The following is a 27017-nucleotide window of genomic DNA, read 5'->3' on the forward strand; positions in this document are numbered from 1 at the left end:
AACAAAAATACCTGGAAAAACTCAGCAGGTCTGGCAGCATCTGTGGAGAGGAACACAGTTAACATTTCGAGTCTGCATGACTCTTCAACAGAACTAAGGAAAAATAGTATTTTTGTTTTTGAAAAAGAAAGATGAAATGTGCAATAGAGAAGAACAGATCAGGCTTTAAAAGCAGATAAGGAAAATCTTAAGAAACAGATTGAGGATCTAATGAGTGAATTGAAAATGTCTAAGGAGCAATTAGTAACCATGGAGGAAAGATACTGAAATGAAAGGGATGCCCTTAGGATGTTGTTAAGCTTCAGCAAGGGCTCTGTAGGTGACTCTGAAACAAAGGCGACTGAAGGGACCAGAAGAGTTGTTGAGCTGGGTGAAAAGATTAATAAGAAAAGAATTGGAAAATAAGAGAGCAAACAAATATTTGGATAAAATCATGAAAGAAATGGAGATGAAGGTTTCATTTTTCAAGCATCAGCAAGAAGCATATAAATATGTGCAGAAGGCTGTAGCATATCTCTTGGATAAACTAGAGAATGACTTGATTAAAGAGAGGAAATCTCCCTTGTTACTGTTTGGAAAAAGGAGTATGTAAAGACTCAACAAAAGGAATTTGTAGGAGTGATGCTTCAGGACAGAGTTTGAGTTGAAGTCAGTAACCTCCAAAAAGAAAAAGAAAACCTGCTGAAGGACTTTTGCAAATTGCAAGGTTCCCTCAGGTCCCAATTTGTACCACTAAGAAGGTATGAGATAGAACAGAAAGAACTCAGCATATCTCTGGCCGAGATGAAGAATAAATTAGCTGAGAAAATACAACAATGCTTAATGCCCCTGGAAACAACTAACAAATATAAAAAAGAAATGGAAGAGCTGAAGAATCAGCTATGTAAAAGCCAAGAAGCTTTAAAAATAGAGACCCCTGAGTTTTCAAAGGAGCTGACAGATGAGAAAGTGCGGGAAGACTCAAGCACTGAGTTCACTCAAATTGAGCTTATATCTTGAGCCTAGTCTGGTCAATAGGGAAATTGAAAAGAAGGCCGAGATTAATGTCAGCGCTGCCAAGAAGAAAACCCATCTAAAGAAGACACACAGGAAGAAAAAGTGGAATTACTAACAGGAAATTTTATTTCTTTCTTCACACAACAGGAATACTGTGTTGAATTTAGCCTTGCCCAACACCCTGCTTTTGACAACCTTCCTAACAGTTGACCTTCATATTGTTGAACTTGGAGGGGAGGGGCAGCAAGAGTGCATATGATTGGGCCCGAAAGAGGGTAAAAGCATTCCCATTTGAGTCTACGCCACATGTGGAAGGAAATCCACTTGGTTTGGAAGTATCTGTAGGATCTGTTGAGCCTGAGAGAGTCAAATAAACAGACTTAGAGGTGCCTACTGGAGAGGCTAGCGGACAGATGACTCCTGAGAGTGAGGCCTCGGATAAACCATCTGAAGTTGTAGAACTACGATGTTCGACACATTTGAAGAAGCCTCCAGAGAGACTAAATAGTTTATTTATGTAAATAGTTGATATATTGTAAAGATTGTAAATTGTGCTTTTGTGTAAAGGGGAGTGATGCGGTAATCTGAGGTGCAATACACCTTTAAGAGAATGTGAGCACATTGACCACATGGCTGTATTACCCAATGGCTGTGTATCAGGGGCTACAATGTTAATCAGTAGTTTAGAATAGATGGGGAAGCAGACATTGTGTTAGTGCTCTGTTACTTGTGTTAATAACCAGCATGTGCTTCATCTTATATTGGTTTCTGCATCTGCAATATGTTGTTTGCCAACTCACTCACCAGTAGATAGGCGTGCAACCCTGTTTGCTAGATCAACAACATGACAGAAGGAACATAACACTACATACTTGACAAGGAGAAATTTGCAGGGCTATGAGGAAAGGGTTGACAACTGGCACTAATTTGATAGGTCTTCAAAGAGCCAGCTCAGATGGATAGGATTGAATCACATCCTTCTGTCCTGTTTGATTCCATAATTCTTTGATTCGTTGATCTGGGAGAAGATAAGAGGGAAGAAAGCAGAGGAAACTGGAGAAATCATCCAAGTATTAGTTAGGCAAATTAAGACTTTTTATTTATGCCACAAAATGTCAGTTTCATGCTTGCCACTGGATTTCCATTGGGATAATGGAGGAATATGCTGCTTCATGTATAGGCCTCAGTATATTTATTTGGTTTGTTTCAGAGACATATCTTTTTGGGTCTTGGTATGTCATTGGCACAGCATGTTCCTTGTGTATCAATAAGAATTTAGAGCAGAGGGCAGATCTGCTAGTGTACAAGTATTGGAATAAGTGAAAGGGGTGTACTCTTTGATCTTGGATCTTTGATTTATTGACCTTTTTAAAGATTCCACTGGCTCTTCATGAAAAGAAGTATGAGGAGAAACTGTACCAGTAAGAGAAAAGATGTGCCTGCATTGCAGAGGATTCAGCTCACATGCTGATTTTGGAGCACCTGTGTACAGCTCTAGACATAGTTTGATGTTGATGCCAGAGGAGTTATCTCTCAGGAGACTGAGGTTCCTTCTGGAAGGACTGCAAACAATCACCAAGGCAGGCAGAGCTCTGTCAGTGAGGGTAAAAGTTACTACAGCATTCTATTCTACCCAAATTAATATTCTAGCCCCATATCCTCTCCATCACAAAAAATACCAGCTCCATAGCAAAACACAACTCCACCAATACTTCAGCCCACCTGTCCATTAACCCTCAATGGTGCTTTTCCTGCCCTGAATATTCAAATGCCTTTTTGACCAGCCTTTCATCACCACCCTCCAGAAAGTTCAGCTAAACCAAAAATACAGTTGCCTGCATTCTAACCTGTACCAGCTTCCACTCTCCCTTCACATCTATCCTCAGTGACCTATCTCAGCTCTGGGTCAACACCTCAGATTTAAAATTCTCATCTTTTTATTTAAATCTCTTTACAGTTTCTCTTTCTCCTATGATCCTCCAACCCAAATTCTCCATTCTTCTTATTCTGGCATGTTATGCATCCTCCCTACTTTGCATTCCCTGCTTTGACCATGCCTTCAGCTGCCTAGGTCCAACATTCTATAATTCCTTCCCAAAGTCCCACCACTTTTCTATTTCTTTTGCATCCTTTAAGATGCATCATAAATCAGCACCTTGATCAAGTTTTTGCACATCTATCCTAGTATTTCCTTCTTTCACTTTGCGTCTGATTTATTTTAATTATGAACCGTTTCTTTGTTAAAGGGGCTATTTCAATGCAAGGTATTGTGTTGAAAATATGTGACAAAGTTAAAGGCAGTTTGGAGAACTGAGGAGTCCAACTGTGCACAAGTCTTCTCTGGAGCTTTTGATCAAACCCTTACCAAACTAAGACTCACTTAGAGTCACATTTGTCTCATCTGCACTTACAAACCTTCTTTGACTTTTTGTCCTTGAGCAAATGGATTTTACATCCTCCTTTGTTAGAAATCCCTCCACTAGTATGCAACCACCCTTCATGTAAGCACTCAAATTCTTGCAACATGACCCTAAATTACAGTAGTCCAGTATGCCAGCAACCTTTGCACAAAATGTGCAAATATCTGGGTGTTTTTTTTGTCTATGTCTGATAACAAGAAGTGGATACCCACTTCTGCAGCAGGATATCAGTTCAGTGAGGCACAGCCAGTCACTAAGCAGATGATTGGCATATTAAAAGATCACTTCAGGTCCCTGGAGCAACAAGCAATACATTCCATATAGGGTCTTGTACAATTTGGTGGCATAGTCCACAATTTCATCCTTCAAAAATGTCCAAGGAAAAGAAGGCCATTTGGGCCTGGTGGAAGAATATAGAGCCATTCAGGAAGAAATGTTGCAATCAAAGGAGGTCTCAGTCATGCATGCCAAAGAATTCTGAGACAGATCATTAGGGAGATCTTAAGCCCTCCTGCCATAACTGTCCTTACTACATTTCCCCTACCTGGTGTCTGTGAAGTAGATAACACCCCTTAAACTACAGCTACAACCTGCAAATTATGCAACCTGAGAGCACAAGCAATACTTCAACAATATCAGCAACAGCTTATATTTATATAGCACCATTAACATGTTAAAACATTTGAGGCACATCACAAGAATGTTATCAAACAACATTTGACATGCGCTACATAAGCAGATATTATGGCAGGTGACCAAAAGCTTAGTCAAAGAGGTAGGTTTTCAGGACCATCTTAAATGAAAGAAGAGAGGTTGAGTGTGGCAGCTGAAGGCATGACCAGCAATGGTGGAACAATTAACATTGGGGCCAGAATTGGAGGAGTGCAGATAACTCAGAGGGCTTTAGGGCTGGAGGAGATAACAGAGATAGGAAGGAGTGAGGCCAAAAAGGGATTTGAAAACAAGGATGTAAATTGTAAAGTTGAACTTTGCTTAACTAGGAGCCAATGTAGTTCATCAAGCAAAGGGGTGATGGGTGAACTGGATTTAGTGTGAGTAAGGACACAGGCAGCAGAATTTTGGATAAGCTTAAGGTTAAGGATGGTAGAAGGTGGGAGTGGTGGAGGTGTGGGGTGGTGAGACAACCAGGAGTGCACTGGAAAAATCAAGTCTAGAAGTAAACTCTCTAGATTTGAGAGTCTAGAGACTTTCAAGAATCTACCTTGAGAAGTAAACAAAGAGAGGGAAGGGGTATACTGGTGGAGAGCTATACAGGGAAGTCACGAGAGACACCTTGCCTGGTTGACATGATGGGAGTAGTAAGGTCATGTATGAATGTGGATATGAGTTGGGAAGTTTATATGGAGGGAGAAATTAAGAAGAGTTAGAAGGACAGTGAAATTCGAGGAGAAAGAGAGGGCGGTGAATTGAAATGGAGGCCAAAATCACTGAGAATGAAAAGTTACTCAATGCAGAAACTGTGGGAGGATAGCAGTGATGAATTCTCAGTGGCAAACCTCGCCTCACTAAAACCCATATAGGCCGACTTAACAAACCCAGCAACAAGGAACAAGGATTCAAAGAAATTGACAAAGCCCTAAATAAGTTGAAAATCCAAAAGACAATGGGCCATAACTTCCTCAGAGTGGCAGTCAGCGTAAGATTGCCACTTCATGCTCAATTACTTCCTCTAAATTTCTTCTAACCAGCTTATATTTCACCCCTCTCCTTGGATTCACCTAGTTCTGTTGAAGGATCATGAGGACTCGAAACATCAACTCTTTCCTTCTCCGCCGATGCTGCCAGACCTGCTGAGTTTTTCCAGGTAATTCTGTTTTTGTTTTGGATTTCCAGCATCCGCAGATTTTTGTTTTTATTTTTATAAATTTCTTCCATGCCTGGCTCGCATGACCTTTCTACTCAGGCTGGGCGAGATCCAGGCAATGCAGCTGTCTCCAATGCCCAGCATCGCAGTCTAGCTCCGTTGGGTTGAAGAAGGACATGCCCCCTTTTTTTGGCACTAGCTGCCATAAACCAGGTAAGTTTAAAGGTCTGAAACAAAAACAAAAAATGCTAGGAAAACTCAGCAGGTCTGACAGCACCTATGGAGAGAAGGGCAGAATTAATGTTTCGAGTCTATATGACTTCTTCAGAGCTAAGAGAAGTAAAAATGTGGTGAAATGTATACTGTTTAGAGGGGGTGGAGCATGTGAGGCTGGGTTGAAGGCCCGTGATAGGTGGAGACAAAGGATTGATTACCAAAGGTGTCATAAACAAAAGGTCAAAGGGGTGTTGATGGTGGTGGTACTGGCTAAAGGAGGTGCTAATGGTGACATTAAGGGTAGAAAGCAAAATGTGATAATAGCCGGACAAGGGTAAACACTCTGGAAAGAACAACATGAGCAAGTGACAGATGGCCCTAGTGGGGGTGGGGTGAGTGGAGGGGATGGTGGATTGAAAATAGGATAAAACATGGGGATAAAACAATGAATAAAAGTGAAAATGAATTAAATAATAATAATAAAAATGTGGAAAGAAAAAACAAATAAATAAATAAAATTTAAAAAATAAAAATTAATATTGAAAACAGGGGATAAAAAAGGTTGAGGGTGGAGGAGAGAGTTCATGATTTGAAGTTGTTACAATCAATGTTAAGTCTGGAAGGCTGTAAAGTGCCTAATCGGAAGATGAGGTGCTGTTCCTCCAGTTTGCATTGAGCTTCACTGGAACATTGCAGCAGGCCAAGGATGGACTTTTGGGCTTGAGAGCAGGGTGGTGTGTTGAAATGGCAAGTAACAGCAAAGTCTGGGTCATGCTTGTGGACAGGCCGAAAGTGTTCCTCAAAGCCGTCACCCAGTCTGCATTTGGCCTCTACAATGTAGAGGAGACCGCATTGGGAGCAGCGAATGCAGTAGACCAAATTGAGGGAAGTGCAAGTGAAGCGCTGCTTCACTTGAAAGGAGTGTTGGGTCCTTGGACAGTGAGGTGGTGGAATGTAAAAGAGCAGGTGTTGCATCTTCTGCAATTGCATGGGAAGGTGCCATGGGTGGTGGTTGAGGTGTTGGATGGAGGAGTGGTGGACCATGGTGTCCCGGAGGCAACGGTCCCTATGGAATGCCGTCGGGGGGGGGGTGGGGGGGGGGTGATGAAGGGAAGGTATGTTTAGTGGTGGCATCATGCTGGAATTTTCAGAAATGGTGGAGGATAATCCTTTGAATGCGGAGGCTGGTGGGGTGAAAAGTGAGGACGGGGGGACCCTATCATTGTTCTGGGAAGGAGAGGAAGGTGTGAGGGCAGAGTCGTGGGAGATGGGTTGGATACAGTTGAGGGCCCTATCAACCTCGGTTAAGGGAGAAGCACTGTTTTGGAAAGTGGCATCATCAGAACAGCTGCGATGGAGGCGAAGGAACTGAGAGGATGGGATGAAGTCCTGACAGGAAGCAGGGTGTGAGTAGCTGTACTTAAGGTAGCTGTGGTAGTCAGTGGGCTAATAATGAATATTGATGGAGAGCCTATCACCAGAAATTGAAACAGAGAGGTCAAGGAAGGGAAAGGAAGTGTCGGAGATGGACCATGTGAAAGTGATGGAGGGTTGGAAATTGGAAGCAAAATTGATAAAATTTTCCAGGTCCAGTTGAGAGCATGAAGCGGCACTGAAACCATCTTTGACGTACCAATAAAATTGACAGGCCAGGGAGAAGATAAGTGACTAAGGTAAATGGCTAGGACTTGGAGGGTGTGGGGTTGGAGGAGAATCGGAAGTCGGGAGGGGGTGGTTTGACATCAGGAGTTGGGGGTGGTGGGACATCAGGGGGCCGGACATTGTTGGGCAGGGGGGGTTGGACTTTGGTGGGGTGAGGGGAACAGACATCAGGGAGTGGGGGTTGTCGGACATCAGCGGTGATGGGAGGGTTTGGACATCAGGAGAGGGGTCGGACATCAGGACGGGGGTGGGGGATGTGGGGGTTGCCGGCATTGGAGGGGGATAGGCGGTGGTTGGACATCCGTGGGGGAGGGGGTGTTCGGACTTCGGGAGGGGGTTTGGGGCGGGGTTAGACATTTGGGGGGTAGAAGGACTTCAGGGTGGACATCAGGGTGAGTGGGGGGGGGATGTGGGGGGTTGGTGTGGGTGTGGGTCCAACATCAGGGGTGGTAGACATCGGGCGGGTGGGGTGGCCAGACATCGGGATGGGGTGGTATCGCAGGTCATGAGGGATGTCCAGTCGGGTCAGAGAGAGGAGGGGGTTGGTACTGCGGGTAGTGGTGTCAGTATTGTAGGGGGGGGTCGGCTCAGTTCAGGGGGGTCATGTCTGGTTGGTGGGTGGGAGTAACTATTTGTGTAACACAGCTCAAACCATCAGAAGTTTGAGATTTAAATCATATTTTCGGATGGTTCCCAGGGCAGAGCAATTGCCCGGAAGAGGTTTGCAATTCTGGGCAATTGCCATGCAAACCCTTAACAAACCCTTAGAGGTCCGAGAGGGGTTCCCCATCATTGGGGACCTCCCCCCCAAATCCGATGCTGGGAAGCTCAAAAGTTGTGACCTAATGTTCACTGGACAAACAACTCTGAAAGAAGGCCGATGACTGAGGGTAAAGCTCCCACCTCCAGTTTACAGAGGTAACATTGCAGGGATCCTGTGGATGTAATATATCTGGACTCCCAGAAGGCCTTTGATAAGGTGCCACAGAAAAGATTAATACACAAGATAAGATCACACGGAGTAATATATTAGCTTGGACAGAGGATTGGCTAACCAACAGAAAGCAGAGAGTCGGGATAAATGGGTCTTCTTCTGGATGGCAAGCTGTAACTAGTGAGGTGCCACAGGTTTTAATCCTTGGGCCCCAACTATTTACAATCTATATTAATGACTTAGATTCAGGGATAGAAGGTACAATAGCTAAATTTGCAGATGACACCAAAATAGTTGGGAAAATGAGTTGCAATGAAGAAATAAGAAATTTACAAATGGATGTGGACAGGTTAGGTGAATGGGCCAAAACGTGGCAGATGGAGTTTAATATGGATAAGTGTGAAGTTATCCATTTTGGTCAGAAGAATAAAAAGGTGACTTATTATTTAAATGGAGAGAAACTTCAGAATGCTTCAGTGCAGAGGGATCTGAGTGTCCTCGTGCATGAATTGCTGAAAGCTAGTGTGCTGGTACAGCAGGTAATAAGGAAGGTAAATGGAGTTTTGGCATTTATTGCTAAAGGAATAGAGTATAAAAATAGGGAAGTGTTGTTGCAACTGTACAAGGCATTGTTGAGACCGCACCTGGAATACTGTGCACAGTTTTGGTCCCCTTGCTTGAGGAAGGATGTAGTTGCATTGCAGGCGGTTCAGAGGAGGTTCACTAAATTGATTCCAGAGATGCGGGGCTTGTCTTATGAGGAGAGATTGACCAGTTTAGGCCTATACTCGCTAGAGTTTATAAGGATGAGAGGAGATCTAATTGAGGAATATAAGATGCTAAAGGGGATAGACAAATTAGACATGGAGTGGATGTTTCCCCTTCTGGGACATTCTAGAATGAGAGGCCATGGTTTTAGGCTAAGGGGTGGTAAAATTAAATCAGAGCTGAGGAGGAATTACTTTTCTCAAAGGTTTGTGAATCTGTGGAATTCAGAGCACAGTGGATGCCGGGACGCTGAATAAATTTAAGGAGGAGATAGATAGATTTTTAATTAGTAACGGGTTGAAAGGTTATGGGGAGAGGGCAAGAAATTGGAGTTGAGGCCGAAATGAGATTAGCCATGATCATATTGAATGGCGGGGCAGGCTCGAGGGGCTGAATTGCCTACTCCTGCTCCTAGTTCTTATGGTCATTAGTGCTGGTAGTGGTTTGAAGAAGAGGAGGAAAATCTGTCTTTCGTATTTATCATTGCACTTGGCCAGGGTGCAGGGAATTGGCACTGGCTGCACTGATCTGGCCAATTGTTGGCCAGTTAAGGCCTAGCAGACCCTGCCATGGGTGGATTATTGACATACTATTCTAATCAATTCAAATGTAAAGTTGAGTTTGAGTTCTTAGGATGCATGCCTCCTACCCTGCCCCTCTTTTGTGGTCAGCATGTATAAAAAATGATTGGAGAGGGCCTGAATTGTAACAGTGCACATGGTATCTGCATATGGGTTCGAACATTTACAAACATTATACTTTTCAATTTATTTTCTTCAGGGAAACAGAATTGTCCAACAACATAGCTGGTCTAGGGTAGCAATACATTACATTGATCTGATTAAAATTCTTTCAATTGACATTATTCAAAAATACAATATGAAAGCCAGCCCAGTTTTTCATATATTAAAAATGATGCCATCATGTAACATATTGTGTAGTGTTACTTTAAACATGGTCATAAGAAGTGTGTTGCCGATTGCGGCCAGGGAGAATTTTCCTCTATAAGCAAAATCGTTAAAATCCATCTGCTTTACTTTGACCAAACAACATAGAGAAAAGCACCAACTATCTACAGATTATGTGGTCCTTGCTAGTTCTGAAGAGTGTTCTGGCAAAATAGCTCGTTGGCTGTATGGTTCATTGATTTAATAGGGAACCTCCTAAATCAAAGAGATGGGTGGAAACGACATGTCATCACTTAAAGGCATGAAGGCTGGCCTGTTTATCTTCACGCACTATTCTAGTAATAATTCATTCCGTTTTTCTATGCCTTAAATGTTGTATCTTCTGTCCCTCCAGAGCTATTACTAGTTTGGATTCGGTATTTCGCTGTCGGTATATTTATTCTTCTGATACTTTTAATGAAGCGCCGATACTGAAACACATAAGGAACACTACATGAATTTAACTGCAAGGGCGATATTTTGGCGCAGCAGTTTAACAGCTGCAAACATCCGTTCCAAAAAGGGAGGGTAGAGAAAGTTGTTTCATATCGCTACACCAGCAGTCCGTAACCTGACCCGTCCCAAATGCAAACAAGTACATAGCAATTCTGTAGACCAGTAATCCTTCCTTGAAAATATTAATGAATTTCTGCATGGTAGGGTATAGTAAAAATTTGCCGTTTCGGCTAATGTTGCATTATTCAAGAGTTAAAAAACTGCAATTTTTCGCTCAGTAACTCCAAACGTAGAGTGTTGCCTGAGCCTCAGTCCTAGTAGTACATCTGCTGTCTGTGTTATCCCAAACCGAATGGTAAGTCTGTAATGGAAGCAGCTGTTATGCCACACCAACATGTTTTACATTGCTGACTCATTATAACTATTTCAGCAATGAAAATTTCATAATTGTCTCACTCGTAACTGTCTCTTGCATTGTATGAACCATGCTAAGAAATCGCACTTGCTATCAGTTAACCTTTGCATTTACGATTCATCAACGATCGACTAGCATGATGTTTAGTTAATGCTGTAGATAATATTTAACGATAGTTTACTAAACTAGATAACTAGGCGCAATTAGAAAGACTAAAGTTTTCGCCAGCAGTTTATGACCCGTTGGGTAAGGATCAGTCAGCTGCCTTCCTGTGCCTTTCCTGCCTCTGCCACGGTTCAAGAGGGATCAAACCCAACGGGGTTCACACATTCATCCAAGACCAAGACTTGAACCAAATATGAAGGTCAGTAACCAGCGCGATATAGTTACCTCACATTACGAAAGGCTGCTTAATATAGTTTCAGCCAGTAATTTGAGTTCGTTGGATGCATCTCATAGAAATTACTTAAGTGTTTCCTTTTGGGGTGGATTTGCGAAACCGGAATTCCATTCTAATTCTAGTGGTTGGGCGGAGGTTTTAAGAGTTTAACACTTGTGGAATAAAGGAGTGTAGGTTTATCACGAGGCTTCTAACTTGTCCTTTGGATTCTTTGTATTTTAGACCGCTTCAAAAGCTGTGCTCGGGGTCATTGCAACTGTTGTCGTCATCATCGTGATAGTGGTTCCCATTGCAGTTGTGTTCACAAACAGTAAGTGCATTTAAAGCTGTTTGGACATTGCAGCACGTCATTCATGATTTTTCAGTACTTGTGGAAAAACTTGATTATTCCATGAACCAACAGAAACTGATGGAAAAACACAATGAGATTGCAAAGAGCTCACTCAACCTGCTCCCATTATGTCAATCTAATGTGATACAGTGCATTGAATCTGCAATGGCTGTCAATGCTTCTCTAAGCACATCCTTGGGAAACTGATACCTGCAGTTCAGATGCTTTCATCCCACATGGTTAGCTTCATTAGGCCAGGACTTCACTAAAGTGCAAACTCTACTTGCAAATAGAAAGATCCAGCACTTAAGAGTCATAAAGCCATAATGGCACGGAGGTGGGGGTGGGGGTGGGGGGGGGGGGGAGGCATTCAACCCATCAATTCCATATTTATTGTCATATTTATTATTTTCACTTATTCCAATCAAATTTTTGATGGTTCATATTTTTGATTCCTAATATTTTGTTATGAATAGTCTTACAGCTGCAATATTTGTGCTCCTTGTTGCTGCACTTGTTTAGGGCATTATTTTCAGGCACATACCACTTGCTGTGGTTTTCTTGTCATTGATGGTCTACTACAACTCAAAGAATATAAACACGATTGCCTTTCAAATCCTTGTTTATTCATAAACATTCCAGGCTTGGGATCATCTATTGATTGACTTAAACCCTTCAAGATTGTGAAAATAATAAAGTTGCAAATTAAAAACAGTGACTTGTCAATCGCAATTAAAGCAGCTACCTCTGAATGAACAAAATTATAATAACTATCATAGAATGATACGGTACAGAAGGAAGTAATTGGTCTTTTCATGCCTGTGCTGGCTCTTTGGTAGAGCAATACAAATAGGCCCACTCCCCTGTTTTTTCCCTTCAATTATTTATCCAATTTCCTTTTAAAGATTACTATTGAATTTTCTTCCAACATCTGCTCAGGCAGTGCATTCCAGATCACAACAATTTGCTACAAGTAAAACGTTTCCTCATGCCACTTTTGGCTCTTTTGCTGACCACCTTACAACTGGGTCCTTTGGTTACCAACCTAAAAACTCTATCAAAACCACTCATGATTTTTAACACCTTTATCAAATATCTTCTCAACCTTCTGTGCTCTTAGGAGAACAACCCAGCTTCTCCTGCCTCACCACGTAACTGAAGTCTCTCATTCCTGGTGTAATTGTAGCAACTCTCTGCTGCATCTCTAAGGCCTTGACAGCCTTTTTGAAGTGTGATGCACCTCTTAGGAGGTTGAGGTCGCTTTCCTGAGCCCTAAAGGACATTTGAATTTCCTTCTTCATCTCTTCCTCCTCCTCCTTTCCCCCCGCCCTCGCCCCCATCCCCATCCCCCAACCTTTTAAAGTGCTGATGTGGGTTTTGGAAGCTCTGAAAGACCTGCCTTATTGAACAGCTTATGACCACTGGGAAAAGCCTGCTGAGGAGTCAGGAACATTATGAGAGATAACTGTTAAATGTTTTAACAACTTCAAATGACACAATTAGAGGCTGTATTGTAATGTAGTTGTTTCTTAACTGCTGTGATTCATCATAGGGCTCTGTCTTGAAAAAGTAAGCTAACCACTATGTTGGCCAGCATTGTTCCAGTGTTGAGATACATTAGAGTACTTTTCCATTAGAAAATGTGCCATAACACATTCAAAATTGTAGAAAAATGTACTTGAAAATCACCCATCCCCCAACCCTGTCATATTTAGACTGAGACTGTCCAGAACTCTTTAACTTTGAAAAAAAGTTGCCCTGCTGCTGAATGTTTTTAAAAAAAATCTAACCACCTGCTCCACTCCATTGACTGACAGGCAACCTGCTTTGAAATGGAGAATATACCATCTGCACTTTCAGTTTCATTGTATGAAGCTGTAGTTGTTTGTTTTGGTAGCTGTGGCCATTATGAAACTCAGCTGTGGCTAAGTTTCAAAAGTCACTAATGGCCTGAATTCAGCAAGTGGTCTGTTGCCACAGTTGTTCAGTGGTGGGGGTGGGGGAGGTTGGGGGGGGTGGGGGTTGGTGAGAGCATGGTTTGATTGACAGTTTTAAAAGGTTGTAATAACATTCAATCCTTGGGTTTCAGAAGAGACACTTGTTTGCTTTCACAATTTGATGACTGCTTAAGGTGATTTCATTATTTTTTAGGATAGATTTTTTTCACAGTATTAATGTCAGTGTGTTTTAATGACAGTTTTATTAGATTATTAGAAGTTTAATTTTCCAACTGCATTTAGAAGAATTTTCATTTACGTTTCTACTGCGTGGCTCCTGAGAACTGTACATAGTGGATACTGGACGAGTGGCTATGGAGGATGCATGGGGCATGGAGGGACATGGGGAATATGAGGGGGCTTTGTAAGGGCATGGGGAATGTGAGGGGTCATGGCAATATGAGAGAGCGTGAAGGATATGATGGGGTGTGGTTCAGGGGGCAAAAGAATAATGTTGGGAGTTGGGCGGCTGTCCCTGAGAATCAGGGTGGGCCTTTTAACTATCCTCTGCACCCACACTCCTTCCACACTCCATTGCACCTCACAAAACATAATCTCTCCCTGCCAATGTCTCTCAGAGACAAAATTATGGTGGAAATGGGGTTTGGCGGCAGCCTTGGGTTTCGAAGTGGGAACAGGTGTGACTCACATTTCCCAAGCCCAAGACAAAGTCTGGGCCTAGGTCTCTATTAGTAAAGCCAAGGATTACATTTGCTTTTTTTTAAACAACATTCACAACTTGCCCTGCCACCTTTAAAGATTTGCATACAGAACCTCCAGGTTTCTCTGTTCTTGCATCCCCTTTAAAATTGTATCCTTTAGTTTATATTAGTTTAGTTTAGTTTTCATTAGCCCTACCAAAATGCATCACTTCACAATTCTCTGCATTAAGTTTCATCTGGCATGAGTCTGCCATTGGCCCTAGAAAATGTTGCTTTGATGCTTTATTTGTTGCTTTTTCCATCATTTTGGAATTGATGTAAATATTTTATGTTGCTTATACAATATCTGAGGGGGTACAGTCCATCAGTCTGGACAGGAAACAATTATACTGGTATCTTATGATAATCAATAATTAAGAAAATAACCTACTTGTTTCTTGCTTCAGATTGTTTTGTATGATTTTGCAGCACTTTACTGATCCTAGGAATGACTATTGATGATGTTATCATGTTTGTATGATATTATTTTGTACAATGTTTCAACACAGGAACTAACCCATTTATTTTTAATGGATTAGAACGTCTGTAAAAATAATGGACATATGACGTCCTTAAACATTCATCTGTTAACATCTCCAATTGTGGGTTTGGCTTTTATCTCAATATAATAAATCATCGATAATTAATAGCATATATTTTAAAAAATAACTTCTCACTAATAGTAACTGCCACAAAATCTAATGATCTTCATCACAATATGACTGCCTATAATGCCTTCACATGATGTCACTTGTAATCTTCTGTTGTTGGAGCCACAAGCTGATGCATTTCTTTGGATTCCGCAGAGGATAGAGTCTATTCAGGTTCCTGAAAGGAGACTTAACATACTTGAGGTGAAGGCTGCTGTTCTATTTTGATTTCTCTTTATCATAAATATTCTGAACCTATATCAACACTAGATTCTTCAAAAATGGGGATCAATAAATGTAAAAGTGAGCAATGTTGCACATGTTCAGTTGTGAGAATCTTTAATGTCTTCCTAAGAAGTTTGACAAAATAAAATTTCAGATGTGGCCACATAATTAAGCTAATATTGACTTTGAGTAATAGGCAGTGATAAATTAATGAATGGGCTATAAACCATTCATAATTATCCATTTAATAGCAGGTTGGAGATTTCTTAGCATAAATAATAACAAACTTTATAAAAGTTCAAACATGCTATAAAATGGACTGTATATACATGAGGTTTGATTACACTAATGTTAATGGGGAATGTGTCTGAATATGGATTATCCAGCTACGGAGAGAATTTATACAGTGGTTCCCTAATCTGCCAACTTAATTTTGTCTGAAGATTACTGAAACTGTGGCTTAAGTGTGGATAGGACTGGGAAATTAATATTTTTAAGTGTAACATTTATGGGAGTGATAGGGAGGGTGATAAAAGAGTAGGGTTCAGTATAATGAAAGAATCCAACACAGCAAAGTGTACGGGTTGTGTTAAGATGGAATCTATATGTATAGAGTTAAGAAATGGGAAGGGAAATTTTGGTGTGCGTTATAGCTCACCAAATAGAGGAGATAGGAGAAACCCAGAAATCTGCAGAGTGGTTAAAGGGAGAAATAAGAACAATGAAGCAATAACGTTGGTGTTTTTAACTATCACAAGGTAGGCTTGATAAAAGGGCAATTGTGTCCAGGAATGCGTGATGGAACATGAATGATTCTTATCTAACAAGGAAAGATAATGAAAAGCTATTTTTAAGAAAGTTCTGGCAAATGAATGTTTCATTTATCCCCATGGGGGGAAGATTCAAAACTAATCTGCTGAAACAATGTTTCCAGAAACAGGCTTCCTAGGGAGATGATGGAAGCAATTAATACTGATTCATTGAAGTGAAAATTAGAAAATTTCTTTCAGAAAGCAACATTTTAGGTTACAGTGTATGGGTGATTTGAGACATATGATAAGTGTAGAAGCATGTGAGGAATAAGTGTCTTTGGTTGTATGGTTTCCAAAACTCTCTTGTGTCATGTTTGTGTCTGCTGTAGGTTATTTGATAGACACTGATTGCTATGATTTGTCAACAACTCCATTACTACTGTATCACCCAATTACTGTGAGGCTAGAAGGTGGAAAATCTAAAGATAGACTTTGTTCTTCCCTCATTTAGCAATTCCTACATTTCTCTGTACCACCTTTACAAAGTTGTTGCAGCTGATTATGGGTCATCTTGTCCTTCAAGTAGTAAAATAGTATTGAGATATTGCAAGAACATGGAAAAGGCCCCCCCCCCCACACACACACCTTAAACCAGCTTATATTTCAACTCTTTCTTGGACTCGAACTCAAGTTCTGTCGAAGGGTCATGAGGACTCGAAACGTCAACTCTTTTCTTCTCCGCCGATGCTGCCAGACCTGCTGAGTTTTTCCAGGTAATTCTGTTTTTGTTTCAGACTTCTTTTATGATGACTTCTAGCAGCTGCTACTATGTGTATTGTACTTCTGCCTCATTTTAGCAGATATTCTTGGTCTGCTGGATTCATGAGACATCATTGATCCTTTCTGCACTTAAATAGTTTATTTTCCTACTTCACTCTACTGAAGTGCATCCCATACCCAGTCAATAAACCTGGCTCTCCTTTATATGATAGTTTGCACAACACAATAATGTGGCACCATTAATAGCTACCCTACTCTCTCCTGCACTATTGCAAAGGATTAAGTGGTTGTTTATTTGGTTTAAGTGGCTGCTTAGCACTATTAACAGATGCTAACCTTGCTGCTCCATTGCACAGCCAGCTGTGTGGTTGTTATAGTGTATGATGTATTACTCTTTAAAAACCATCAGATTGGTAGTGGTTATATGACTGGACTGGTGACTCAGGGGCCTAAATTATAATGCAGAGAATATGAGTTCAAATCATATCTTGAGAATTTGAGTTCAGTTCATAAAAACTTGGAATTGAAAAGTTGGTATCATTAAAAGTGACCACAAAGCTGCTGTTTTTTTTCCATAATAACCCAACTGGATAACTAATGTCCTGAAGGGAAGGAAACCAGTCCTGAGCTGGTCTGGTCTATATGTGACTTCATTCATAGATCAACATGGTTAATTCTTAATTGCCCATTGACATGGCGTACCCCAAAAATAAATTTAACAGTTAAGCGGTGTAATCCTCAACAATCTTAAACAATGTTTAGTTAAGATTTGATTACCAATAATAATTTTTAGGCAACAATTCCTTTGTCTGTTATCAGTATAAACTACAGCTACCAACCCATCATCATTGGTTCCATCTTGACACTGCTTCATAATCTATTCACATTCTCCCTTTTACTATGTCCTCTTGCCTTAAATGAAATTCCCTCATATCATCCATTGTCAAAGCTATCTCCAGAAAACTTTCCTCTGCTGTGCCAAATGCTTACTTTCCCCATAACAAATATTAACCTTCTGTAAAACCTTAGTCCTTCCAAGACTTACATATTGTTTCAGTATCTGAGAAGGATTCTCTAATACTCTCACTCACTTCTGGATTAGATATAATGAATGTCTTAGCAAAGAAAGCTTAAAAAAGAAGCAAGCACAATAGGTGGCATTTTTCAGTCCTGCCAGTGGAGGGCATCATAGTAGCTGGGACTCGAAAATTCAGAGTGCAGCCAAAAATCAATTTCCTGCTGCATAAAAATGGATTGCAATTTTCTGCTCCCGATTTTCATGGCGGGTGGTGTTTCCGGTCACGCCATGTTGGGAATGGGATGTGCATGCCTTTGCATCTCATGAATGCTCATTAAAAGCATAGTTCGCCAAAATTACACTCCTACTCCAAATCAAATGGCCACGCCGGCGGCAAATTAGTCCGTCATGAATCACTGCCAGGTATATCTGGTGTACATTTGGTGAACTGCACTTCACTTGCGACTTCAAGGCTTGTGCACACAGTGGTTGCTAATCTTTCACTGTGTTGCACTCGTGGCTGCGCCGACTCCGTTCCAAGGTTGCTCAGGCAAGACCAGTGGGAAAGGAAGGGAAGGGGGTGGAAGGCACATGCTTGGCTTGTTGGGGGTGGGACTAAACATAGGCAAGGGAAGGTGGCTGGAAGGCACACGCTTGACTGGAGGGAGGGGGTTGACTGGAGCACAGGAGTGAAGGAGTGGACAAAGACACATGAATGGGGCGGGGGGGGGGTTGACTTTTTTTTATTATTCATTCATGGCATCTGGGCATTGCTGGCTAGGCCAGCATTTGTTGCTCATCTCTAATTGCCCTTGAGAAGTTGCTGGTGAGCTGCCTTCTTGAACCTCTGCAGTCCATGTGGAGTAGGTACACCTACAGTGCTGTTAGGGAGGGAGTTCCAGGATTTTGACACAGCAGCAGGGAAGGATCAGCAATGTATTTCCAAGTCATGGTGGTGAGTGGCTTAGAGGGGAATTTCCAGGTGGTGTGTTCCCCTCCACTTTGACTGGAGCCCACGACAGAAGGGGTGGACAGAGGCACATGACTGAGGGCAGGGTTGGGCTGAAAAGAAAAGGGAGCAGAAATCTGAGGCAGCCCTAGGGCTGTGTGCACCATGTAGTTGGGGTCAGAAAGCAAAGGCAGTCCGGGGCTGTGTGCACATTTGGGTCCTGGGGTTGCTGGCTTGGCAGATGGCAGTCACAGTCAGGTGAGATATCTGCAGCCTGTAAATGGGGAATAGGTCCCTAGAAGGGGGCACTCGATGCTTTCATGGGGCGGGGGTGTCAGTAGGTCACTGTGCAAAGGACATCAAGATGGGGAGGGGTGCGGTCTATGGTGTATATGGGGCATTGGGACACCTACAGAAAATGGCTCAGGGGAGGACGGGAATATCTTCAAGGATTATGATAGGTTCCATGGTTAGAGGGTGTTATGTTTCTTCTGTTGAGTTGCTTTGCTTAGTAAACATGGTTGCACACCTATCTACTGGTGAGTGAGTTGGTAAACAATATACTGCAGACACACAGACCAGTGTAAGATGAAGCACATACTGTTTATTAACACAAGTAACAGAGCACTAACACATATGTGCTTCTCCAACCAGACCCTATTCTAAACTACTGATTAACATTGTAGCCCGTGCTACACAGCAATTGGGTAATACAGTCACGTGATCAATCTGCTCACGTTCTCTTAAAAGTGTATTGTACCTCAGATTACCACATCCCTTCCTCTTTATTCAAAAATACAAATTACAATCTTTACAATATATCAACTATTTACATAAATAAACTATTTAGTCTCTTTGGAGGCTTCTTCAAATGTATTGAATGTCGTAGCCCTATGATTTCAGATAGTTTATCTGAGGCCTCCCTCTCAGGAGTCATCTGTCCACTAGGCTGTTCAGTAGGAACCTGTAAGTTCATTATTCGACTGTCTCAAGCTCAGTGGATCCTACAGGTACTTCCAAACCATGTGGAGTTCCTTCCACATGTGGTGTACACTCCAACGGCAATGCTTGGCACATCCTTTCTTGTAGATCTGTTTCCCTTTTCCTAAGATGATCTATGCGCGTCCTAATTATCCAACCTTTGATCAATATGTGATAGGAAAGGGGTCCTGTCATTGCACTGACTTTACCTGATAGCCATTTAGGCCCATCTCCAAAGTTCTTTGCAAAAACTGTGTCTCCAGCAGTGAAGTTTCTTTCATGACTGTGGTAATTTTGTTCATTTTTCTGGTCCTCATGGCTTCTCTCTACCCTCCCCCCTAAATTCAGCCTAATGAGACTCAAATGTGTCCTGAGATGTCTCTTGATCAGTAACTTTTTGGGGCCAATACCAGTGGTTGTGTGCGGAGTAGTCCTATAGCTGAGTAGGAAACGTGATAATCTAGTTGCAATAGAGTCTCCATCCAGTTTTTTCATTCTGAACTTGAAGGTATGGACTGCCTTCTCGGCCAAACCATTGGATGCAGGGTGGTATGGTGAGGTCTTAACATGTGTTGTGCCATTGAGACTAGTGAACCTTTGGAATTCCCCATTGGTGATTGCTGTTCCATCGTCGGACAGTATTATCTCTGGTAACTTGTGTATCGTAAAATTCTGACGCAATCTGTCTATGGTGGTGGCAGATGTGGGTGATCTCACCTCATATACATCCATCCACTTGAGTGAGCGTCTATAATCAAGAGGAACTTTGTGCCCAGAAAAGGCCCCACATAGTCAACATGGAGGCAAACTCTTGGCCTTCCTGGCTATTCTCAGGGATTCAATGGAGCAGAAGGGGGCAATTTCTGTACCTGTTGGCACTGTATGCAGCTCATGACTAAGTTTTCGATTTCTGTATCCATCCCCAGCCACCATAAGCAGCTGTGCGCCAACATTTCATTCTCGAGATGCTGGGGTGAGCACCATGTAATTCGGTCAATATTGGCTGTCTTCCTCTCAGAGGCACAATAACTCTCGTTCCCCACAGCAAGATGCCACCTTGGCAGGTGAACTCGTATCTCCTATTAAAATAGGGCTTCATTGTGCCAGACTTTGGCCCGTTAGACCTGTAGGGCTTGTTCCTTTATGTGAGACAAAACTGGATCGCGGTCTGTCCACTCTCTTATTTGTTTGGCATGTACTGGTGACGAATCCAGAAAGTTAATAATAAGACAAGTTCTTGAGGAATTGGGACATTCACATTGCTGTCTTTCAGAGGTGATCGGCTGTGTGTGTCAGCATTTGCAGTCGGGCTTCTCGGCCGGTGGATAAAACTATATTCATAAGCAGCTAGAATCGGCGCCCACCTTTGGATGTGTGTCGAGGCAATTGGGGGTATTGCCTTACCTTCCCCAAACAAGCTTAGTAGTGGCTTGTGGTTGGATACAATGGTAAAGTGGCAACCATGGATGTATTGGTAGAATTTCTTAAAATCAAATACAATGGATAAGCCTTCTTTCTCTATTTGTGAGCATCTTCGCTCTGCAACACTGAGTGTACTTGAGACGTAACCAAAGGGCCATTTGGAGCCATCCGCCATCCAATGGGAGAGTACTGCCCCTACCCCATAAGGGGATGCATCACAGGTAAAAATTAATTCTTTCTTTGGGACGAAATGTACCAGCAGGGCCGACGAATGTAGCAAATGCTTTATTGTCGTAAAAGCCTCTTGTTGTCGAGCTTGCCAAGTCCACCTGTGGTTTTTCTTGAGCAAATAATATAATGGAGGCAGTACTGTTGACAAATTTGAGAGAAAGTGGCCATAATAGTTAATCATTCCTAAGAAAGACTTGAGTTCTGTGGTGTTTTTCGGTGCTGGCATCTCGTGAATAGCTCTCACGTTTTCTTCGACTGGGTGAAGGCCCTACGAGTCAACCCTATGACCCAGAAAACCACTTCTTTTGCTTGGAGGATACATTCTTCTCTTTACAAATGCACTCCATCTTGTGAGAAATGCTTCAATACCTCTTCCAGGTTAGCCAGGTGTTCTTCATCAGTTCGTCTAGCTACCAGGACATCATTGAGATAAACCACAACATGGAGCAGTTCTTGAAGTAAATTTTCCATGTTCCGTTGGAAAATGGCACAAGCTGATGAGACTCTGAAGGGTAACCGTGTATATTGGTATAACACCCTATGTGTGTTGATAGTCTCAAAATCCCAAGAGGCCTTTTCTAGCTTGACTTGCTGGTAAGCGTGGCACATGTTGAGCTTCGTATATGCGATTCCCCTTGCCAGCTCAGAGTACAATTCATCAATTTTCGGTATAGGATGCCTGTCAAGTCTGGTCACTTAGTTAATGGTCAGCTTGTAGTCCCCGCTTAATTGTATACTCTGGTCAGACTTTAGTTTTTTTATTAATTCATGGGATGTGGGCTTCGTTGGCTGGGCCAACGTTTATTGCCCATCCCTAGTTGCCCTTGAGAAGGTGGTGGTGAGCTGCATTCATGAACCTCTGCAGTCCATGTGGTGTAGGTACACCCACAGTGCTGTTAGGGAGGAAGTTCCAGGATTTTGACCCAGCGACAGTGAAGGAACGGTGATGTATTTCCAAGTCAGGATGGTGAGTGACTTGGAGGGGAACTTCCAGGTGGTGGTGTTCCCATCTACCTGCTGCCCTTGTCCTTCTAAATGGTAGTGGTTGTGGGTTTGGAAGGTGCTGTCTAAGGAGCATTGGTGAATTCCTGCAGTGCATCTTGTAGATGGTATACACTGCTGCTACTGTGCGTCAGTGATGGAGGATTGAATGTTTGTGGATGAGGTGCCAATCAAGTGGGCTGTTTTGACTTGGATGTTGTCAAGCTTCTTGAGTGTTGTGGGAGCTGCACTTATCCAGGCAAGTGGGGAGTATTCCATCACACTTCTGACTTGTGCCTTGTTGATGGTGACACATCAGATGTAGCAGAGCTTCGTTCTGATTCCTCCAAATTTTCATTCTAGTATTTTCAGATATACAAAAGGAAACCGTGGACACTGATAACAATGTCATAATCAGATAACCATTTCGACTATTGAAGAGTTGGCTCAGGGATTATGTCAAGCCGTGCTAGACAGACTTTCAGGTCCAAAGCAGCATCCACCCATTTAATAATCCAACATCAGGTGCAGATGTAGGCCATTAGGCCTACTCTTTAATCTTGCATAGTTGTGGCTGTCTAACAGGCATTTCAAGAGTCACTGAGTGCTAACTAGGTCCAAAGGCCTGTACCATGCAGGTGGAGATTGGGAACTATAGTAGGTGTGATGTTTAGCTGCACATGCGGTTACGATATCATGCTACAGGCTGCCATGAGTGCCTAAGATCACCAACTATTATTTGAAATGTAACCCACACTCAAACATGACAGAGATTACATGGAGACCATTGAAAGATGCATCGAGTTAGATTGACTCCAATGCGGGTTGCCATTAAAATCTATCAAATCCACAAGAACCAGTCCTCAGTGAAGCAGCATCAGGAGAATAAACCAAACCGCAAAATCTATACTCATGAGGCCACATGATTTGACCCTCTGATATAAGTCTAACATATGCAATGCTGAAGCACCATTTTGATAGAGCAAGAGGCTTTGCTCATGTTGCTGCTGTGGACTGAAAGGCTACTCACTTACTGAGACTGTGCAAGACACCATAGACCTGAGGGACACAATGGAAGATTAGTAATGAAGGGAGCACCTGTTCTACTTGGATGGCCTTGGAACATTGCATCAGATATACGGATCATTCACTAGATGAGAATTTTAGAAAAGCAAAAGAAATTTGCAGATGTGCAAAGTGTATACAGCATGTGAACACTGGTAAACCATTAATCTCTCAAAATTTAATAATTTTTAATACTCTACAGCTAAGTCTAGGTGCATCCCCAGTATTTACAGCAAAGGTGGAGGTAGCCTGCTGACTGCTATGCCCCCATATCTGTGATAACCTTGAGATAAAAACAAAAAAACTGTGGATGCTGGAAATCCAAAACAAAAACAGAATTACCTGGAAAAACTCAGCAGGTCTGGCAGCATCGGCGGAGAAGAAGAGAGTTGACATTTTGAGTCCTCATGACCCTTCGACAGAACTTGAGTTCGAGTCCAAGAAAGAGTTGAAATATAAGCTGGTTTAAGGTGTGTGTGTGTGTGTGTGTGTGTGTGTGTGTGTGTGTGTGTGTGGGGGGGGGGGGTGGGGGGGAGGGTGGAGAGAGAGAGAGAGAGAGAGAAGTGGAGGGGGGGGTGTGGTTGTCGGGACAAACAAGCAGTGATAGAAGCAGATCATCAAAAGATGTCAACAACAATAGAACAAAAGAACACATAGGTGTTAAAGTTGGTGATATTATCTAAACGAATGTGCTAATTAAGAATGGATGGTAGGGCACTCAAGGTATAGCTCTAGTTGGGGTGGGGAGAGCATAAAAGATTTTAAGATATTTAAAAATAATGGAAATAGGTGGGAAAAGAAAAATCTATATAATTTATTGGAAAAAAAAGGAAGGGGGAAACAGAAAGGGGGTGGGGATGGAGGAGGGAGCTCACGACCTAAAGTTGTTGAATTCAATATTCAGTCCGGAAGGCTGTAAAGTCCCTAGTCGGAAGATGAGGTGTTGTTCCTCCAGTTTGCGTTGGGCTTCACTGGAACAATGCAGCGAGCCAAGGACAGACATGTGGGCAAGAGAGCAGAGTGGAGTGTTAAAATGGCAAGCGACAGGGAGGTTTGGGTCATTCTTGTGGACAGACCGCAGGTGTTCTGCAAAGCGGTCGCCCAGTTTACGTTTGGTCTCTCCAGTGTAGAGCTCCCAATGTGGTCTCCTCTACATTGGAGAGACCAAACGTAAACTGGGCGACCGCTTTGCAGAACACCTGCGGTCTGTCTGCAAGAATGACCCAAACCTCCCTGTCGCTTGCCATTTTAACACTCCACCCTGCTCTCTTGCCCACATGTCTGTCCTTGGCTTGCTGCATTGTTCCAGTGAAGCCCAACGCAAAGTGGAGGAACAACACCTCATCTTCCGACTAGGCACTTTACAGCCTTCCGGACTGAATATTGAATTCAATAACTTTAGGTCGTGAGCTCCCTCCCCTATCCCCACCCCCTTTCTGTTTCCCTCTTCCTTTTTTTTCCAATAAATTATATAGATTTTTCTTTTCCCACCTATTTCCATTATTTTTAAATATCTTAAAATCTTTTATGTTCTCCCCACCCCCACTAGAGCTATACCTTGAGTGCCCTACCATCCATTCTTAATTAGCACATTCGTTTAGATAATATCACCAACTTTAACACCTATGTGTTCTTTTGTACTATTGTCGTTGACATCTTTTGATGATCTGCTTCTATCACTGCTTGTTTGTCCCTACAACCACACCCCCCCCTCCACTTCTCTCTCTCTCTCCCTCTCCGCCCCCCCCCCCCCCCCCCCCCCCCACCCTGACACACTTTAAACCAGCTTATATTTCAACTCTTTCTTGGACTCGAACTCAAGTTCTGTCGAAGGGTCATGAGGACTCGAAATGTCAACTCTTTTCTTCTCTGCCGATGCTGCCAGACCTGCTGAGTTTTTCCAGGTAATTCTGTTTTTGTTCTGTGATAACCTTGGCTGGCTTCCTCTGGAGGGCCCTGACTTGCTTTGGGTCTCCTGCTGTGGGGCAGTTGCACCCTCCTTGGCCTGAAAAGCTGAAATTGAAGGGGTCACAGGCAGAGGGGACTTGGAGCGTCTGGTCAGCACAGGAGGCTCCTGTGTGGATGGTCTCGGGGTGTCTGGCAGATGCTCCTCCTCCTTGTGGGTGCCTGAGAGCCCCTCCCTGACTCCCTGAGGAGAAGGGACTCCTGGAGGGAGATCCCCCTCACGAATAGCTACTCATGGCTATAGTGATGGTGTGCAGGTCTGGGTACTTATCCGGCTGAAACTGAGCATTCCACTAGATCAGGGTCTCCCTGGAGGTTGCCACCCTCCCAATGGTGACCTCAATACATTGGTATGTTGGCCACAAGACAACAGACAATGTGAACGACTCCTTCATCCTCAATTCTAATCTGCTGATGGCCCCTGACAACCCAACATCTCTCTGAGGGCCAATTTCAGAGGCTTGTCATCGAGCTCAGACTCAGCAGAAGCCTGGCCTCTAGCGGTCCTCTGGATGTCGGCGACTTTGGCTGTCACTGCCTCTGCCTGTGCTCACCAGATGGTGACCCCGAGCCTTTTCAAAAAATAGGTCCCACTGAGGTGTGTGCATCTGCGCTGGTGAAGAATGCAGGTGAACCCTGTGACGGCTCTCCATTCAGTGGGTCTTCAGGATCCTCATCCAAGGTGGTCTGGGGACTGGGACCGATGGGCTGCCTGGTGGTGTCTCCTTCTTTTCATGCTGGTTGCTATAATGGAGGGAAAAGATAATTAGTGATTGGCTGGATAGTCACTACATTAAGGAGCACTCAAAGTTTTGGAGGGTGGGTGAAGACTAGTGGATGGGGCCTCACTGGCTTGTTGGGAGATGTTAGTCTCACCTTCAGCACAGGCACGCTCCCTGTCATCGCCAGCCTGTTCTGCCACCTGCTCGTCAAAGGGGATGAGTGGTCTGAGCTCCAGCATAACCCTCCGGTCTGGAATTTCTGCCTGTTGTGGTGGGCGACTTTGGCCTGGATAAAGACAGATGAACAGACTGTGAGCAGAGCAGATGCCAGAGCAGATGATAAGCATGCCTCCCTGCTCTGTGTGCTGAGTGGATCTATATAAAGGCTAAAGATGCAACTTGCAGAGGATGTGTCAAGAGATAAAGATATAAGAGTGTATGTGGTGAGAGATACAGTGATGTTGTAGGTCATTTATCAGAATTGAACACAGTTTTGAAAAGTATATTGACCAGCACGTTATATAAAAAACAGAAATAATTTGCATTTATGTCATCTGAACGTGGACACCCTAGCGTTCTTGCTGAATATTCCAGCATTCTATTTACTACTTTAATTTCTTTGGATAATGTTGAAAAGTAGTGAATTTACAGTCACTCACCAGTCTCTTTCTAATTCTCCCTCTGGTGATTTGATACTTATTATTTGAGCTATTTCACTATTTTACATGTATCCAGCTAAATTTCATTTCCATCTGTCAGTTTGATTACAAAGCTGCAGAAATAGTGGATGCACTGTTAGTAATTTTCCAAGAATCTTTAGATTCTGGAAAAGTTCCAGAGGATTGGAAAACTGCCAATAAATATAACACCCTTATTCAGAATGGGAGGGAGAGAAAAAAAAAACTGGTAACTTTAGGTCAGTTAGCTTAACATCTGTCATTGGGGAAATGTTGGAGTCTATTTTAAAGGATGTAATAGCAGAGCGTTTAGAAATGCATAATCTAATCAAGCAGAGTCAGGATGGCTTCATGAAGGGGAAATCATACCTGACAAATTTATTAGAATTCTTTGAGGAGGTAACAGGTAGGATAGATAAAGGGGAACCAGTAGATGTAATATATTTGGATTTCCAAAAGGTTCTCATAAGGTACCGCACATAAGGCTATTTAATAAGATAAGACCCCATGCTGTTAGGGGAGTATATTAGC

General features: G+C 42.7%; 1 protein-coding gene and 1 long non-coding RNA gene across 13 annotated transcripts in view; one reads left to right on the forward strand and one right to left on the reverse strand.

Annotated features, from left to right (window-relative positions):
* LOC121285317 overlaps positions 1 to 11338 on the reverse strand; it is a 40870-nt gene extending 29532 nt beyond the window's left edge. The window contains exons 1-2 of one of the 2 annotated variants that reach the window (XR_005944637.1): positions 11030 to 11338; positions 9571 to 10199 (exon numbers count right to left, since the gene is read on the reverse strand). This is a non-coding gene — a long non-coding RNA (uncharacterized LOC121285317). Of the gene's footprint in view, positions 1 to 9570; positions 10200 to 11029 lie in introns of those variants that run through there. The other variant, XR_005944636.1, reaches the window with a different exon arrangement.
* LOC121285315 (fibroblast activation protein, alpha) overlaps positions 10338 to 27017 on the forward strand; it is a 112223-nt gene continuing 95543 nt past the window's right edge. For 2 of the 11 annotated variants that reach the window (XM_041201774.1, XM_041201776.1), the window contains exons 1-2: positions 10338 to 10579; positions 11262 to 11349. In XM_041201774.1, coding sequence (XP_041057708.1) covers positions 10577 to 10579; positions 11262 to 11349 — 91 coding nt within the window. In that variant the 5' untranslated portion in view covers positions 10338 to 10576. Of the gene's footprint in view, positions 10580 to 10616; positions 11004 to 11260; positions 11350 to 27017 lie in introns of those variants that run through there. The other 9 variants (XM_041201771.1, XM_041201775.1, XM_041201773.1 and 6 more) reach the window with 8 other exon arrangements.

The sequence above is a fragment of the Carcharodon carcharias genome, chromosome 12 (assembly GCF_017639515.1).
Source record: "Carcharodon carcharias isolate sCarCar2 chromosome 12, sCarCar2.pri, whole genome shotgun sequence".
NCBI classification, from domain to species: domain Eukaryota; kingdom Metazoa; phylum Chordata; class Chondrichthyes; order Lamniformes; family Lamnidae; genus Carcharodon; species Carcharodon carcharias.